The 15,502-nt window shown below is 33.4% G+C and overlaps 1 protein-coding gene across 7 annotated transcripts in view; it reads left to right on the top strand.

Moving 5' to 3' along the window:
• Positions 1-15,502, top strand: part of LOC116338925 (protein grainyhead) — a 125,294-nt gene that overhangs the window by 60,672 nt on the left and 49,120 nt on the right. For all 7 annotated transcript variants that reach the window (XM_031764504.1, XM_031764503.1, XM_031764500.1 and 4 more), the window contains one exon: positions 7,321-7,495. In XM_031764504.1, the coding sequence (XP_031620364.1) occupies positions 7,321-7,495 (175 nt within the window). The remainder of the gene's footprint in view (positions 1-7,320; positions 7,496-15,502) is intronic.

The raw sequence follows: 15,502 nt of genomic DNA, 5'->3' as shown, positions 1-15,502 counted from the left end.
AGTCGCTTTATTTTCGGTATTATGCAGTACAATACATAAATTTTATGCATTTCCTTGCACGAACGAAAATCCAATAGTTTATCGCATAAGTATTTTCATTTTGAAAGCGGATTTCTTAGATTTTTCACATATGAATTATGTATTTTGACGAGAAAAAAAAAGAGTTTTTTTATTGGCCCGCATTCATAACGAATCAATGAAATATACACTAAACTCATATAGGATCACCGATTCATTCGTTCTCTTTATCGCTCCCGTTCACTGTCTCTCACGCTTTTGCTCTTTTCACTTTTATCAATGGCAACCCATTGAACCAACTCCTTCAAATTTATTCTCTTTTTTTCTCATTTAACCTTTTAACAAATACCAAAACCACAGCACATTCGTTTAACTTATAATGTTTCGAATGGACCAAAAACGTAATAAATTGTCGCATTAGATGTCTTTGAATATTGGATCAACATAAACGAAGATTTTGTATTAGAAATCAAAGAGTATCCATATTGCAATTTAGTTCTAATCCAAAAATGAATTGATTTCAACAAACGATCGACTTTTGGATCGACGTCATTCGATTACGTCTGCTTCATTTTCAAGGAATCGACACATTTTTCGAAATTGAACAGAGAAATATGTGAAAAATGCGGAATAAATTGACTAAAATTAGCTATAAAATTGATGAGAAAAAGCGGCAATCTCTTTATATTTAAATTCACATCGAATGCGGGATGAAGAATGAAGAAAAAAGGGAAACAAATCTCAAGCATCGTGCGCATTGTTTCAAACGATTTAAATGAAGCGGATAAAGTAAAAATCGTTAAAATCATTGTTATTAGAAATAGTTTTTTTTTTCGTTCATTCTACCACAAAACTTCGCATATGATCATCAGTGAAAAACGATATATCCAAAGGGAAAAAAATTATATGTAATTCAATTCGAAACGTATGTCATAATTTTAAAATTTATCGCTTTAATTATAATTCAGTAGTATTCGATTTGCTTTTCATTAATTTTTCTCCTGTGTGCCAGATACAGCACAGAAAATAATCATTCTATCGATAGAAATAGATACAGATGTAGAGTGTGTGAAAGAGAAAATGCTTTGCCTGATTTCGGAATTAGATGCAATAGATCGTCGTCATTTTTTTCCATAGGAAGCGCAAACAAACAAAAAACTAAATGTAAAAAAAAGATCGAACCCAAAAACATTTTTAGAATGAAAACGACGTCGTATCGAAAAATTTATGGCCTTTTAAATGTTTCTTTTTTTTTCTTCTTGGTTTGATTCGGTTTTTTTTTTCTCTACTCTTCATTCGGTAAATTATCATTATCATCGACGGATCGAATAGATGAAAGTATTCTTGGCGATAATAATTTAAATGTATGCCATTGAAATTCAAAGAATAAAACACATCGAATGAAAGAAACAAATGAAATCGTATTGAATGAGAATGAGAAAGAGAAAAAGAAACAAATATACAGCATCAATGATATAAAATTATATAAAACCTAACGTGTTCGCTTGATCGCTTGCTGGCGACCGTACTGAATGAACGAATCCTCAATAATAAAAAAAAGAGCATGCGATTGTGTCGAGTTTTTTTTGTCGCTCTTTTCGATACCAAATCGATTGCTTTGGATTCGCTTGTTGTTTTTCTTTTCCTCTGATTAGAGTGTCATTTCAACGTTCTTTTTTATGCTTTTTTATTGATACTTTAGACTAACAAAGAGCAGGTAAGCATGTAATGCTCAAATAGACTCCAAAATGAATACAACAAAACCAATAATAATGATACACAACTGATTTCATTTTGTGAGATTCAATCCAAATATCAGAAGCATCTTAATGGAATTTCGATTTCAAACAAATTTAACGACCATACAATCGCGCTCGCGACCGTATCTTTACTTTGTTCTTTTGCTCATTTCGATTATTATCAAGTCTGCTAATAAAGTCACCCGAATCGAAAATCATTTGGTTCATTCAAATTCGAAAATATGCGTGAATTCGAAACAAAAAACCATCAAAAATTGTAGCATTAAAGTCTTTTTTTCTATTTGAATAAAGAAAAAAAAACTTTCCACGCTTTTCAATGAAATCATTAAGAAAAGAAGAACATAAAGTTTACATTTTACATAGATGCTCGACTATATTACATATATTAGTCATATTTGATACAAATGAAATTCACAACACATTTGTCATATATTTTCCGCCCAAAACGGCAATAAACAAGAATAAGCAACATTTTACGTACAGTGGTAATTTTTTTTCTACACAAAACTCAACTTTAGATTAGTTTTATAACTTTGAGATCGAAGAAACGAATAATTTTAAAGAAATGGAAATTTCCTTTGTTTTTAAATTTTAATTCAGTAGTCATAAAATGAGAGAAAAAACTATTTATAATTGCCTACAGATTTATAATACTAAATTTGTGAATCAAATTAATTTGCTAGAAAATCTTCGTGCCAAACTGAATAAAATATAATAACCTTCGATTGTATTTTAACCAAGATCGAAGATAAATTTGCAATTTGAATATGAAAATGTGAGAGATGAAGAGGAAAAAAACACACGCATATCTCATCTCAGTTCTTGCTGAGCTAATTAAAATATTCCGTTAGACGTGATGTGTTCGTTGCGCCCCTTTCAACCGCAGTCACATTCAACCCTTCCGTTGTTGTTGTTATTTGGAAAGATTGAGCCTGAACGCTTAACAACGACAGGGGATTGCATTTGGTTTTATTTTCCATCACAAGATGATACATGTACAAATGAATTTGAACGTAAAACGTACATATCAAATAATTTACATCAGTCAAATATATTCAAATGAGGTTCGTTAGCCTAGTGCGAGAATTTTGATGCGAATAAAGTTGAGAGAAATGGTATTGCTACAAGCAAAACTGTTGAAGATTTTAAGAGAAAGAGAGAAATCGGATCCGTTGTACACATTTCTTTGGGACGATGAATGATTATTTTTTGTTTTTTTTTTTCTTTTGCCACGAAGTCTATATGGTTTGTTTGATCAGTTGATATGCGCGATGAAAGGTTAAATTGTTGCACTGTCAATATTGTAATTTCATAAAATTCCACAGCATGTTGAATATGTCTCATATAGCATTTGCCCGTTTTCAATACGATTGAAGTGATGATGATGCCGTTACACATGCAATCAGATCCATTTCGGTATTCAATTGAGCGAATATGAATTTTTAATGAGATCATCTTTCTTCGATTTCGAATTTTTCTTTTTCACAATTAAATTTTTCGATACATTGGTGTGTGATACATATTTGAAAATTTGTACATTATGGCATTAGCAATAGTTATTGCATTCAAATAAATAAAATGTTGGTTTGTTGTAAAAATAAATGTTCTTATCACATCGAACGATGAAATTCGAAGCAAAAAATAAAATAAATAAATAAATCATTTGATTTTGTCGGCTCAATCAAAAGAACTCAAGTACAAGTGAACAAGGTACAAAACATGAGCAAACGGCACAATAATTCACAGCAATGCAAAACCACAAATGAATACGTGTGCAAATTCACACGCACACAAATTAATGTATTATAATAACATCACGAAGAAATCATTATTATTTATTGGCTTTTTCATTTGTTTATAATTCACAATTTTATGCGCATATGTATTCCGTTTATTTTTATTTTTACCGTGCTCGCACGTATATATTCTCTTCTTTTTTCTTTTCTTTAAAAGTTGATCTTTTTGTTTCGGTCTTGATTTAAAAACAAATCGATGATCAAAGTAGTTTCTTCTCTTTGGTAACCATTTTACAATATTTTCATCATAATTCGTCTGCAATTTCATTGGACTTTTTTCCCTTACTTTTACAACGTTCAGTTTCTTTCTCACCTTTTTACATTGTGCACTATGATTTTTATACTAAAAATAAAACTTAAGTAATGGATGGAAAAAAACGCGCGCACACACACACTCCATGATTCAAAATGTGTTTGTTCCCAAACGATTTAATTCTTATTTAAATATACAAATCAATCACAAATGACGCATTTCATGTGATCGTTCGATACAGCGTTTTAGTGGTGCTGATTTGATTTGATTATCTGTGATTTTAATCAAAACGGTTCTCCATAAAATAAATGTTGCCGCACATTTTAATCGGGTTCACACATATTTATTTTTTTCTTAACGCACTCGAACACTTCTCTCTTTCTTCCTTTCGGGGTTTGCCATAAATTTTGTTGCTCAAACCCAAAAGGTATAAAAGATAAGATCTCTTCGAACTTCACAAATGTTTTGGTTTTTTTTTGTGTGCTCCACGGTCTTACTACACATTTTCAAAAGCCAAAGAGAAGAGAAAACCACTGATTGCATTAAGTTTCCTGGCTGTAATAAAAATATGAGCATTTTCAACCAGCAGGGATATGACAATATACGAATCGTAAACTCCCGCCGAACAGAAAATAAAAACCAGAAAGCATACAAACACACACACACACACTTACATGGCCAGCTGAACGAATGATGCCAGCGCTGAATAACTTTGTTATTTCGTTGGCAAAAACCTAATATTCAAGTTATCGTATCAAAGCAAAAGTCAAGCAGGATCTGAGGACATGAGCTCCGTATTTTGCCGTTTGTTTTTCGCCGTTGCTGCGCGCACATTTCTCGTGAAAACGTTGCACAATCGATCTACACACGATTACGTTACGCGATCAAAAGGAAGACGTGTTTGTTGCTGTTTTTTTTTTCGTTCCTTCAACATATTTTCGTGTTTTGTTGTAATGTGTTTTGATCTACATCGAAATGAAAAACCTGTTGAATTGTTCTAATTCCTGATTAACTTGGTAAGGAGTGAGAACATAATAAATGGGAAAAAAACGCATACATACGAAAAACAACAACAAACCAAACGAACAAGTGTCCGCAGACGATGGAAAAAAATCTGGTTTTCGGTAGCACAAAATCATATGGTAATCCATACACAGTAAATGTTAAGTTTATTCATATGATCTTCTTCACATACTTTACCATATGTATGTTCGCGTACATTTTTATTTGTCGCTGTTTGACAGCAATGCACAGAGAATTGATTTTCTCCATTTCTGTTTCCCAAACACACAAAATTGCGATTGATTTATTTATGTAAAATGTCTACAATGCTTGCACCCACAGAATTGTAACTATTTTGGTAAATTAATGTGATCGCATTAATTCATTCACCAATATTGTTTTGAAAGCAATTCGACACAATTGCTTGCATTCATGCGCATTGAATGCAATTTGATTTGTATGTGTGCGTTAGTGCATTGTTTGCAATTGCGAAAATGTGATTTTAAATGTTTGTTTGGGTCGTAATTCATGCCACTTGAATATGAAGCAATTTTAATATATTGATCATTTATTATGTGTCAAATGAATAATATATAACTGAGACTTGTTTTGATACCTTTCCATTTCGTCGATATTGTTGCAATTTCTTCTTTACGCATTGTTTATTTTGTTTGCATTTCTGACGGCATGTGCCAAAAAATAACAACAACAACCACAAAAAACCGACAATACCGATCGGCAAAGAAATAAAATAGGGAAAAATGATTTTGCTAAACATTTTATATCGACTTTTCTGTATTGTTCATTTGATGCAAATAATCTGCTCGTATTTGGCCTGTAACGACTTTCTCAATGCAGTCAATATGTTTTGGGTTCAGGACGAATAGACAAATGTGGTATGTACCGTAGTGTCTTTTTTTTCGGCATATAAATCGTCATTGAAAATGAAGAAGAAGAAAAAGATGAAAGAAACGATTTCACCGTGTATAAACTTTGCATCGTCTAGCCCTAAATATGCATCTAAAGGTAATTTAAATTCACATAAATTTCAGAATTTGTGCATCGGAATTCATTACCTCTGTGAAATGCGTTTTTTTTGTCGATTTTCAATAAATCATTAATTTAAAGTTCCATTAAGTAGATTGACTGTGCTTTTTTTGCCATCTCGTTTGCATTAATGCAGTTGTGTGTGTGTGTGTGTGAGTCCCTCGATTAAAAGTCGAGCCGAATAAAAAGAGCTAGAGAGAGAAAGTTAGGCAAATCAGTATGTGTTTGCATATGCCTACCTTTTTATTGCTCTACTCATGCCAAACTCATCATTGCCACTTTCCGATCAAACTAGAGTTGACTTAAGAAAAGGTACACAAAAAGATGCATTTTATAAATCAATAAATCATACACAATGTACATTGTAATTCACACCAAGAAATTATTCTTTTTACCCCTTTATAAATTGTGTGTTACTCGTTCGTTTATTTTTTTTTATTGCTCTGTGCGTTCGCACACAGGAAAAACTTTTAGATTTTTGGTGGAAGCAATTTTTTTTGCATATTTAAATGAAAATTACTTTTCAATTCGATGTAAAATGATATATTTTCATTGCTCTGAGCATTGTTACAAGAAATGTATTTGCAAAAGAATTTGATTGAGCGAAAACGATATGCTTGTGTAAATAATCTAAACCTCTTTTATTAATCTCTCTGTGTGATATTGAATTGCTTCAGAATAAATGCGAACAATTCTATTCGATGAATCAGCTACTGTGTAAACATGCACGCATGTGACAAACGCATAAAATGTAATAATCTGTCGAACAGTTGTAGAACACACACATACCAAAAAAAAAACAGACACTCCATATGACAAATGCACATCGATAAGACAAGAGAAGTAAGACGATTCGATGTTCTTTGACGCTACGAACGAATTTAATGTGTATGAAACAGGCGAGCGAGAGAGAGGGACAATTAAAAAAAATGAATACAAAAGCACAATATTACATTGAACTAATAATTGCACTTTGGATTCGCATCAGATTCGTTCGTTCATATCCGAAGCAAAAAGTGACACCAAAAATATCAAATAAATAAATCGCCATCTTATGTATCAAGGTGTTGCTGTTGTTGTTGTCGTCGTCGTCATCGCTATTTTGTTTTTGTTTTCAGCATAAATTTTTCAAATCAGATGCCATTCGTTCCGAAATCAAAACCAACAAACAAAAAACAGTAACAAATATAATTATTTCGCTTTGCAACGCACAATATTGCGGTGCTGGGGTTTTTTCGGATGCAATGCAATGCACCCGATTTTGTTATTCTTTATCGCATGCTTATTTTCATTTCTTCAGAGTTTTATATGATTATTTTGATGTCGTAGTATTTGCAAAAGTTTCCTTTTCAATTCGTTTTTTTTTTTGTTCATAAGATTCGTTTAATGTTTTTTTTTTTTTTTTTTTCATTTATTATTAATGTTCTGTGTTCATATATTCCAGTGCCCCTACCGCAAAGATAAATGGACAAACCACGCCTTTGGATGTAACTGGCCTATCGCAAAATGAAATACAAGCACTATTGCTCGGATCACACCCATCAACACAAAACGTTAACGTGAAACGAGAGCCCGAAGACTTACGTAAAATAGATCCGAAATGTTCGCGCAATCAAAAGGTAATGAACAAAAATACTAAGTACTTGTATATTATTTGTACATGCCAGTTAAGAGAAGGAGAGCGGCGTACGTTTGTGTAGAGTAAGTAATACGCACAACGACGCAGAATGAGCGAATGAGTATGTATGTGTTTGTGTTTGTGAGTGCGCAAGTAACGAGTTTAGAGTTGTATCGCAATGTTGTGTTTATCGCTATACAATCACGACGACGTTGACGCATGCCAGAATATATTGGAAAGAAACGATTTTTCCGCTGTTCAAATACATGTATTTATCGAACATTCTATAGTGTAGAATTTGCAAAAACAGTTCACCTCTCTCCTTTCAATCGAATCGTTTAAATTCAAATCGGTTTTGTGCTATTTTTTTACTTGTATGAATTGTGTTTTTGTGATGATTTCGGCGCCTATTGCCACCTTAAATCGACGTCTATGGTTGGTTCTTAGCGGCTTTATTTGCATGTAAATGTGTATGTTATGCACATCTGAAAAGCAATAGCACATTGAATTGTGGTGGTGAATGGAGGCAGTAGCATATTTCAATTATCGAAGAAAATGTACAGCAAACTACATGCAGAAGCAGCAGCAGCGACAACAGAAGAAGAAGAAGAAAAAACACACTAATTATCATTGCAGAGAAATTTGTTTTGTGGCCGCTTTCTTTTCCAATGATTTTTACTCGTCGTTTCATCACGTCGCATTCAGAACGGCACTTATGTTGTAAATGCTTGTCATTTTTGTGACCGTTTCCACTTTGATTTCATTTTATGGATTATTATTTTTTTTTTTCATTGTCGCTTTGTGCGCGCGCTTGGTCGTTGTTCGTCTCTTTTCTCTCAGTCTATCTTTTTAGAGCAATAAAATCTTTTTGTTTGAACAAAAGGCCAAGTAGCCACAACGTGTGAAAACCAAATATTTCATCACTTTTGTTTCTCTCTCTCTCTGTGTGTGTGTTTTTTTTTATTTCAAATGACATAAACAGAGCGATGTTCATCAGAATCAGTTTCAAAGTAAAAATAATGCGCGAAACATTGAAACAAACAAATGACCATTTTGGTGAATCATGTCGAAAAAGAAGACTAAAAAGCACATTTCGTTTGGTCAAAAACTTAGAAAATGTCATCAGGTCAAACAATAAGCAAACGCAATAATAAGTTTTATTATTGTTGATGTACTTACACATTTTCGACTTTGTTCGACACATGGAGAAAAAAAATTCGGTGGCGAAAATGCTACTGCGGTTCGTCATACATCACGAAGAGTTTGTGACCTTTTTTTAATGTCCTGTCTCTGTGTTCTTCCTAATTCAAACATAAAAATCACACACACATACAAAATCTTTCCGAAAAACTAATTTTTTTTTTACATCTTAGATGATGTAATCATTTTTAGTTTTAACGTGATCATCATATATGGTTTTTCCTACTAAAACCCATTTAATGGTATGTTAGACGTTTGGCAGACGTGAATCTGATTTGCCATAAACAAAAAAAAGCCCCAAAATCAAAAGACACTCTTGGAATCAGCCACAGCGTAAATGGACTGTCACACAGACAATCCTGAGAGATGCTGTTTTGATAATACACAAAAATGTCATTTTTTCTACCATTGAAGTAGCTGCGACTTTACGTTTGCATGCCCTATAAATCGCACAATAAAACAAAATATGACGACGAACAAAAATGTGTAAAATTATAAAAATATCTAAATGTGACGACCTCACCGAAATAACACACGCACACAATGACTTTCAATAGTAGCGAACGTATTTTTCCTTTGTTACGCTCTTCCATCATCATTTCACGTAGCCGATATTGTGTGGTTGATAAAAAAAAAAGCGTACTTACATTGTGCCAGCGAGAGCGACAGAATGAAAAAAGTAGCGCAAAAATAAAGACGAGCTCAGCAATCACGCTTGAAAATCAACGAATTGTTCGGCTGAGACGGTTTTTGATCGTGGTCAGATCAACCGAAAAAAATACGCAGAATGAAAACAGAAAACAACCATAATATCATATGTGGTCAATTTTTTAAAACTGTTTGCAAACGAATGTGTACGGATGAAAGATGAAAATAATGTCCTCATAAACACCATTGAAAAATGAATTTTGACTTCATGCGCAAACATCTTTAATTGTTTCACATACGTAAAATATTCTTTTGTTTCAACACCATATTCTATCTTATGGGGCGGCGGCGTCACCGTACTTCTCTCTCTCTCTCTCTCTCTCTCTCTCTCTCTATCTTTGTGTGTGTTTCGGACCGATTTAATCCATAGAAAATATACAATTAACACGCAGTTACGCGCAAACAATGACAATATATTTGCTTATTTTTGTCTTTCTTTTTTTATGTGCTTTTATCGTAATTCAACAATGTGGAATTGTTTTCGGTCGTTATTATTTCCTTTCTTGTTGCCTGCTTTACAAAGAAAAACAAAAAAAGTATGCACGTTTCGTTCTAATGCGAAATTAACTGCTACTGCATGGCTGTTAAACAGTTTATCGTACCAAACGAGAGAGTCTCACTCTCTCTCTCTCTCTGACAACAATAAAAAAATACATAGTTATCGCTCTTATGCAATTACCATTGTACTGTCGCAAATGAAATTTGAATCATCAAATTCAAAAACTAAGGCATCTCATTTCGATTGTATTTGTCAGTGATTTCATTTACTAAGTATAGTATTTTTCAAGTATGTTGCTTGGAAGTAATTTTCCCTTCGTTCCAAGCAACGGAAATTCACCAAATCAAAGGTGGAAAGTTTCGGTTAGACCAAGGAGTGATGGTAGATGGGGAAGTGATTTGCATTTTGAAGATTTATAAGAAAATATCGAGAAGGGAAATATGGAAATGCGGATATATTCTTGAGCAATACTCACACACCAATATATGCGTCACTTGCGGAACTCATATTTCGAGATGCATACGCATTTGTTGGCATATATGCCGAAAACAAAAAACGTCATCAATTCAAGACTGTATAGCGACTTGTACGAAAAAAATAATAATAAAATAATAATAACCAAATCATCGTGCGCATACCTATGCACAAACACAGACGCGGACGCATGTGCAGAGCAGCAGAAGCTAATATACAGGTAACAAGAATTGCCTTGCATATGTACACATGATGACGGTATACACGTTGCTGTGTCGATCACACATCTCTTCCATGCCGCTACGTATGCGATGTGCCAGCGGTAGCAATAGAAAGACGAGGCCAAAGCAAACGAGAAAGAGAGAAAAGAAAAAAAAATGAGCGAATAAAAGAGATAGAGAGCGAAAGGCACTGAATGAGCATATGTGTGCGTATGTGTTGTTGCTTGAACGGACTACTACTCGTTTGTAGACTAGTTTGAATATATGGCATTGTTGTTGTGCTTATTCTTGACGTTTGCTGCCTTTTTGTTCATTATTATTATTGTTTTGGATCTTTTTTTCGTTTACGGTTTATGTTGAATATTTAGTCTGTCATAGAACGTTGACGGAACAAGTTCGAATTGACCATCAAGAAGCAGGAAACAATAACAATACACATTGTCGTTGAATATACATATATATCGATTATATTGGTTATCATTTGCGTATATTCGAGATACATTAAAAGAGAGTGAATAGTACATTAAATTATTAATTATAAAGTTTTTTTTTTGTTTTTCGTGTCGACGAAACGAAGGATACAAATTATAACAACAACAGCAGCAGAACACACAATCGAGTGTAGTAAATTTATAACGATAGACTTAAACGGTGCGTTGATTGGATACACGTGATATTGAAGAGTTTTTTTGTTTTTTTTTATCTGTTGTTTATTGTGTGCACAATTGTAAATTACTCTTTAAACCGAGCAATTATGAATAAGAATGGTATTTTAGTGTGGAAAAAATCAAATGGCAATCGAAAAACATGCGAATTGTGATAAAATTTCATATAAGTAATGTATGCACCTAAGGGTGCAAAAGCGTTTAGATATAGTCCTCCCGAGAAAACCCGATTGTGATTATAGTGTATTTAGGCGGTGGATTGAGTGAATATTATATCTGGATTGTGTATGCGTATATGGATCAATTTTGTTAAGTGTAAGCTTCCGCTTGTGATCATGATGATGATGGCCGGGCGCCAATATATGTGAATATCCCGAAGTGTGAACATTGAGATATCATTCCAGATTGAAAGTAGTTTGTTTTGTTGTTGAAACTATTATTATAATTTTGTATGTTTTTTTTTTCATTATTATTATTATTATTTCGCTTCGTATGCGGTATTTTGCGTGATTGTTGGCTGATTAAAAGCGTTTATAAAGTGAACAATACCACACACAAATTGAAGTGTACGCGCATAACAAGAGCATTGATTAAATTGTATAGTACAACGTGAAGACACACCGATCGATAACATGCACGCGTACACACATAGTACAAACGAAGAAATAAAAAAATTTGTATATTCTCATTGCTTTACATCAACGAAACCGAACAAAGAAGCGAGAAAGATGTAAATGCTAAAAAAAAAAATGAGAGACGCAAAGAGAGAGAAAAAACAGCTTTCTTTTGATCTAAATCCAATGTTAATTCAGAATATGTGTGAGATTGTGCCGTTGATGATGGACGAAATCTATATAGTGAGTGGCCGAAGGACGCGCGCGCGCGAGATCACCATTCTCTCTTTCTCTCTGAGTGATCTCGGGTTGAGTTTTCCATTTTAAAAAGTTGTTGTTGTTGGGCTTTTTTTTTTTCTTTCGATTTCATGTGCGTATGCAATTATTAATATCACTATTAATCAGTTTGTCTGCAAGTTATCTTAAGCGGTGGCTATGTGTTCACCCGCTTGCTGGTTTGTCGCGCGCGCGCTCTCTTTCTCTCACTCTCTCGCGCGCACACAGTGTTCACTCTTTCGTGTGTGTAACACAACCAATTCTCATTTCATGTGGTTCATGTGCATTGTCGACGATATCACTCACTATTGAATGGTCACTTTGATTGTTGATATTGCGTCGTTGCTACTAGCAATGCACAGACTGTATAATTTCATGTTCAACTCTTGATGAGATACGAAATATAGAGACCAGAGAGTAGAAAAAACAACAACAACAACGGACGACTGACACAACGATACAGATTTAAATGAAAAGAAGAAAAAAATAGCAAGAAAACGCTTTGGCCAGAGCTGCTGCCGTCATTATATTTATTTTGCGATCTTCCATAATCATTTGTCGTCAACATCATTTTGTGGTTTCATTGGACACTTGCTTGTTCGTTTCTCCATCACACATCTTTTAACTACAAATTATTTCTGGGTTTTTTGTATAGTCATTTAATATAAAGCTTTAAAATGATAAACTTCGAATTCGAGTGATTTTATGTGTACATATTTATATCGCTGTCATTGTGCGTCCGGCGAGTGTGAGTGAGTGCGCTTGTGCATGAATGAGATTTTGCATCTCAATTTTATTTTATGCGATGTGTACAATTGTCAACAGTACGGCAATTATATCATGTCTCGTTGTGGATTTTTAACTGTGATTACCACGTAAATGATGATGAGTCTCACAAATTGAATGATCAAACGATTGCAAAAGGACAAAAACATTCACTAAAAGGATTTTTTTTTCTCTACACGACGAAATTGCGTTGTATCTTTTTTTTTCTCCAGTGAGTTCTTTGTGAGTGTGTGTGTGAGTGTGCGGATGATTTCATTTTCGAAATTAAATTCTGTGCATTATTCGTTTATTCTCTCTCTACACTTGACATTGGCCGTATATTTTGTCAAGCATTTTTTTAAAACCCCAATTTGTTGCTGTGCTGTTCGATCCGAGACAATGATTGCACGTAGAGATCAACGAATGCAATAAAACAAATATTTTATTCGATTTATGATAACATAAAGAATCGACAAACGACAAAAACAAAGTCAAACAGAATCATCGGTATATTGGTCAGGCATAAATAATCGGCCACGAAAAAAACGATGACACAAGAAAAGAAGAATACAACGGATCAAATTAAAATTGATAAAAACAATAATTGTCTGAATATTTTCCGTGTGTCACAAAAATATTGTCATATATTATTGCTTGGGTTTAATTTGTGGCAAAACTTTTCGGATCATGGAAAAAATATATTCGTTTGTGAACTGCAAATTCTTTGTGTAACTTGTGCGCATGCAAAACTCATAAAAATCGAAATATCACAGAATATCATAATTTTTTGAATTGGTATAAATTATGAGTTAGTGAAACATAAGAATCAAAATGAGAAGAAAAAATGTGTGCGACAACTTGAGATGGCAAACGCTGTCCTATATGATGATGATGATGATGATCATGAGTGTGTGTATTTTTGCGCCGAAATAATCATGAAGCTGTGTACAAAGCGAAATTTCGAAGAAAATAGTTATAATATTGTTTCGTAGCAATTTCCCAGAATCATATCTCAAAACAGAAGTTTAAAGTGACCCGAAGAGCTTAGAGATAGACGGGCGGAATTGCATAGTGCGAACCTTAAGCAGAAAATATAAAAAATTTTAATGAAAAGAGGAAAACAAAATCTACCGAATAAAATCAATAAATTATTAGATAACATTTTTTTCTCTCTTGTGACACACTGTGATTTGCCAAGGGTTATAGCAACAACGATAACAAACCATCACAAATTTTGTATAGAAACAGAGAAGAGACAGAAAAAAACATATACGTTTTTAAAACAAAAACAAAAATCAACCAATCATATGCGCCAACAGAATGATGTGAATGTAAAACGCAAGAGCGAGATGTACAGAAATCCACCAGAAAAAATGTCATGGAGTGTGCATTAGCATTTTGTGATTTTTGTGGCCGAAATCATTTGCATATTGAATATATAAAAATTAAGTCATCAACCAAGATGCGTTGTCAACGTGTGCTGTGTTGAATGCGCAAAACGAAGAGAAATAAAAAAAATATCGATATAGCCTTTTTCTCTCTCGCTCTTGCTCGCACTCTTTTTTATCTACTTTGAATGAAAAAGATATCAACTTCGAATAATCCCGAAATTCGAAATGAATCACATTGAATAATATATTGCACGATCGAATTGCTTTTAGAATAAAATCCAATATGCGATGTCAAAACATAGCCAAATGAAAATGAAAACGATATGGCCACCAAAAATGTAATTAATTTCGATTTATCGGATTTTCGATTGAAACACGTAAAAATCATTTTCATGATTTGATATGCGTTTCCCAACATTGGTGTTGTTATTTCATTCAAATCATTGGCATTCTCGAATTCTTTGTCGGCTGGTCAGACGGTTTATTCATGCGGCCCGGGGGCCCCTCAAATCAACGTCATTCCATTTCAATTCCGACTAATGTGTGATCAAATATCAAATTTCCAATGCGCTTTTTGAATATGCATGGATTTTAAAATTTCATGAGAGAAGAAGAAGAAGAAGGAAAAAAACGACAACGGCGACAACGAATTTTTGCCAAATTCCAATAAACAATAGCCAAGTATGGTTTGGTGTCACAGCGGTGTTGTCATTTATTTTTGATGGTCGTCTAATAACACACGGAAAAGAATTTTTCTGCTTTGACTTTGAATTTTAGTGTTTTAATGATAATGAAGAAATAGACGAATAAAAAAATAGTAACAACAACCATCAAACATAGATGGAACATTCAAATGGCAAACATTTGCTTTATTTGATATGCTACGATTTTGTGGTAAATGTCGCATTTTGACATCGAAAGACACACACAGAGAATAGACAGAGAGAGATTTGCGAGTATCGTTATGTACAAAGAAACTTTATGTAGAAACTTTAACTTTTATTACCAAGTTTTTTTTTGTTTAGTCGTCGATTCAAATTTCGAAGGCACACAGTGATTCTGACGAATCGTCAATGATTTTATATACCGATATATCAATAAAATTGCGCCTATTTTATGCTCTTGTTTATGTTGATTGATCTCAATAGAGAGAGAGAAAGAGAGAGAGATATTTACGCAAAACATTCTTGGAACT

Source organism: Contarinia nasturtii, unplaced genomic scaffold (assembly GCF_009176525.2).
Source record: "Contarinia nasturtii isolate CC-2019 unplaced genomic scaffold, AAFC_CNas_1.1 Cnas_scaffold_414, whole genome shotgun sequence".
NCBI classification, from domain to species: Eukaryota; Metazoa; Arthropoda; class Insecta; order Diptera; family Cecidomyiidae; genus Contarinia; species Contarinia nasturtii.
The sequence above is the reverse complement of the archived record's forward strand: the minus strand, read 5'-3'. Positions and strand labels throughout refer to the sequence as shown.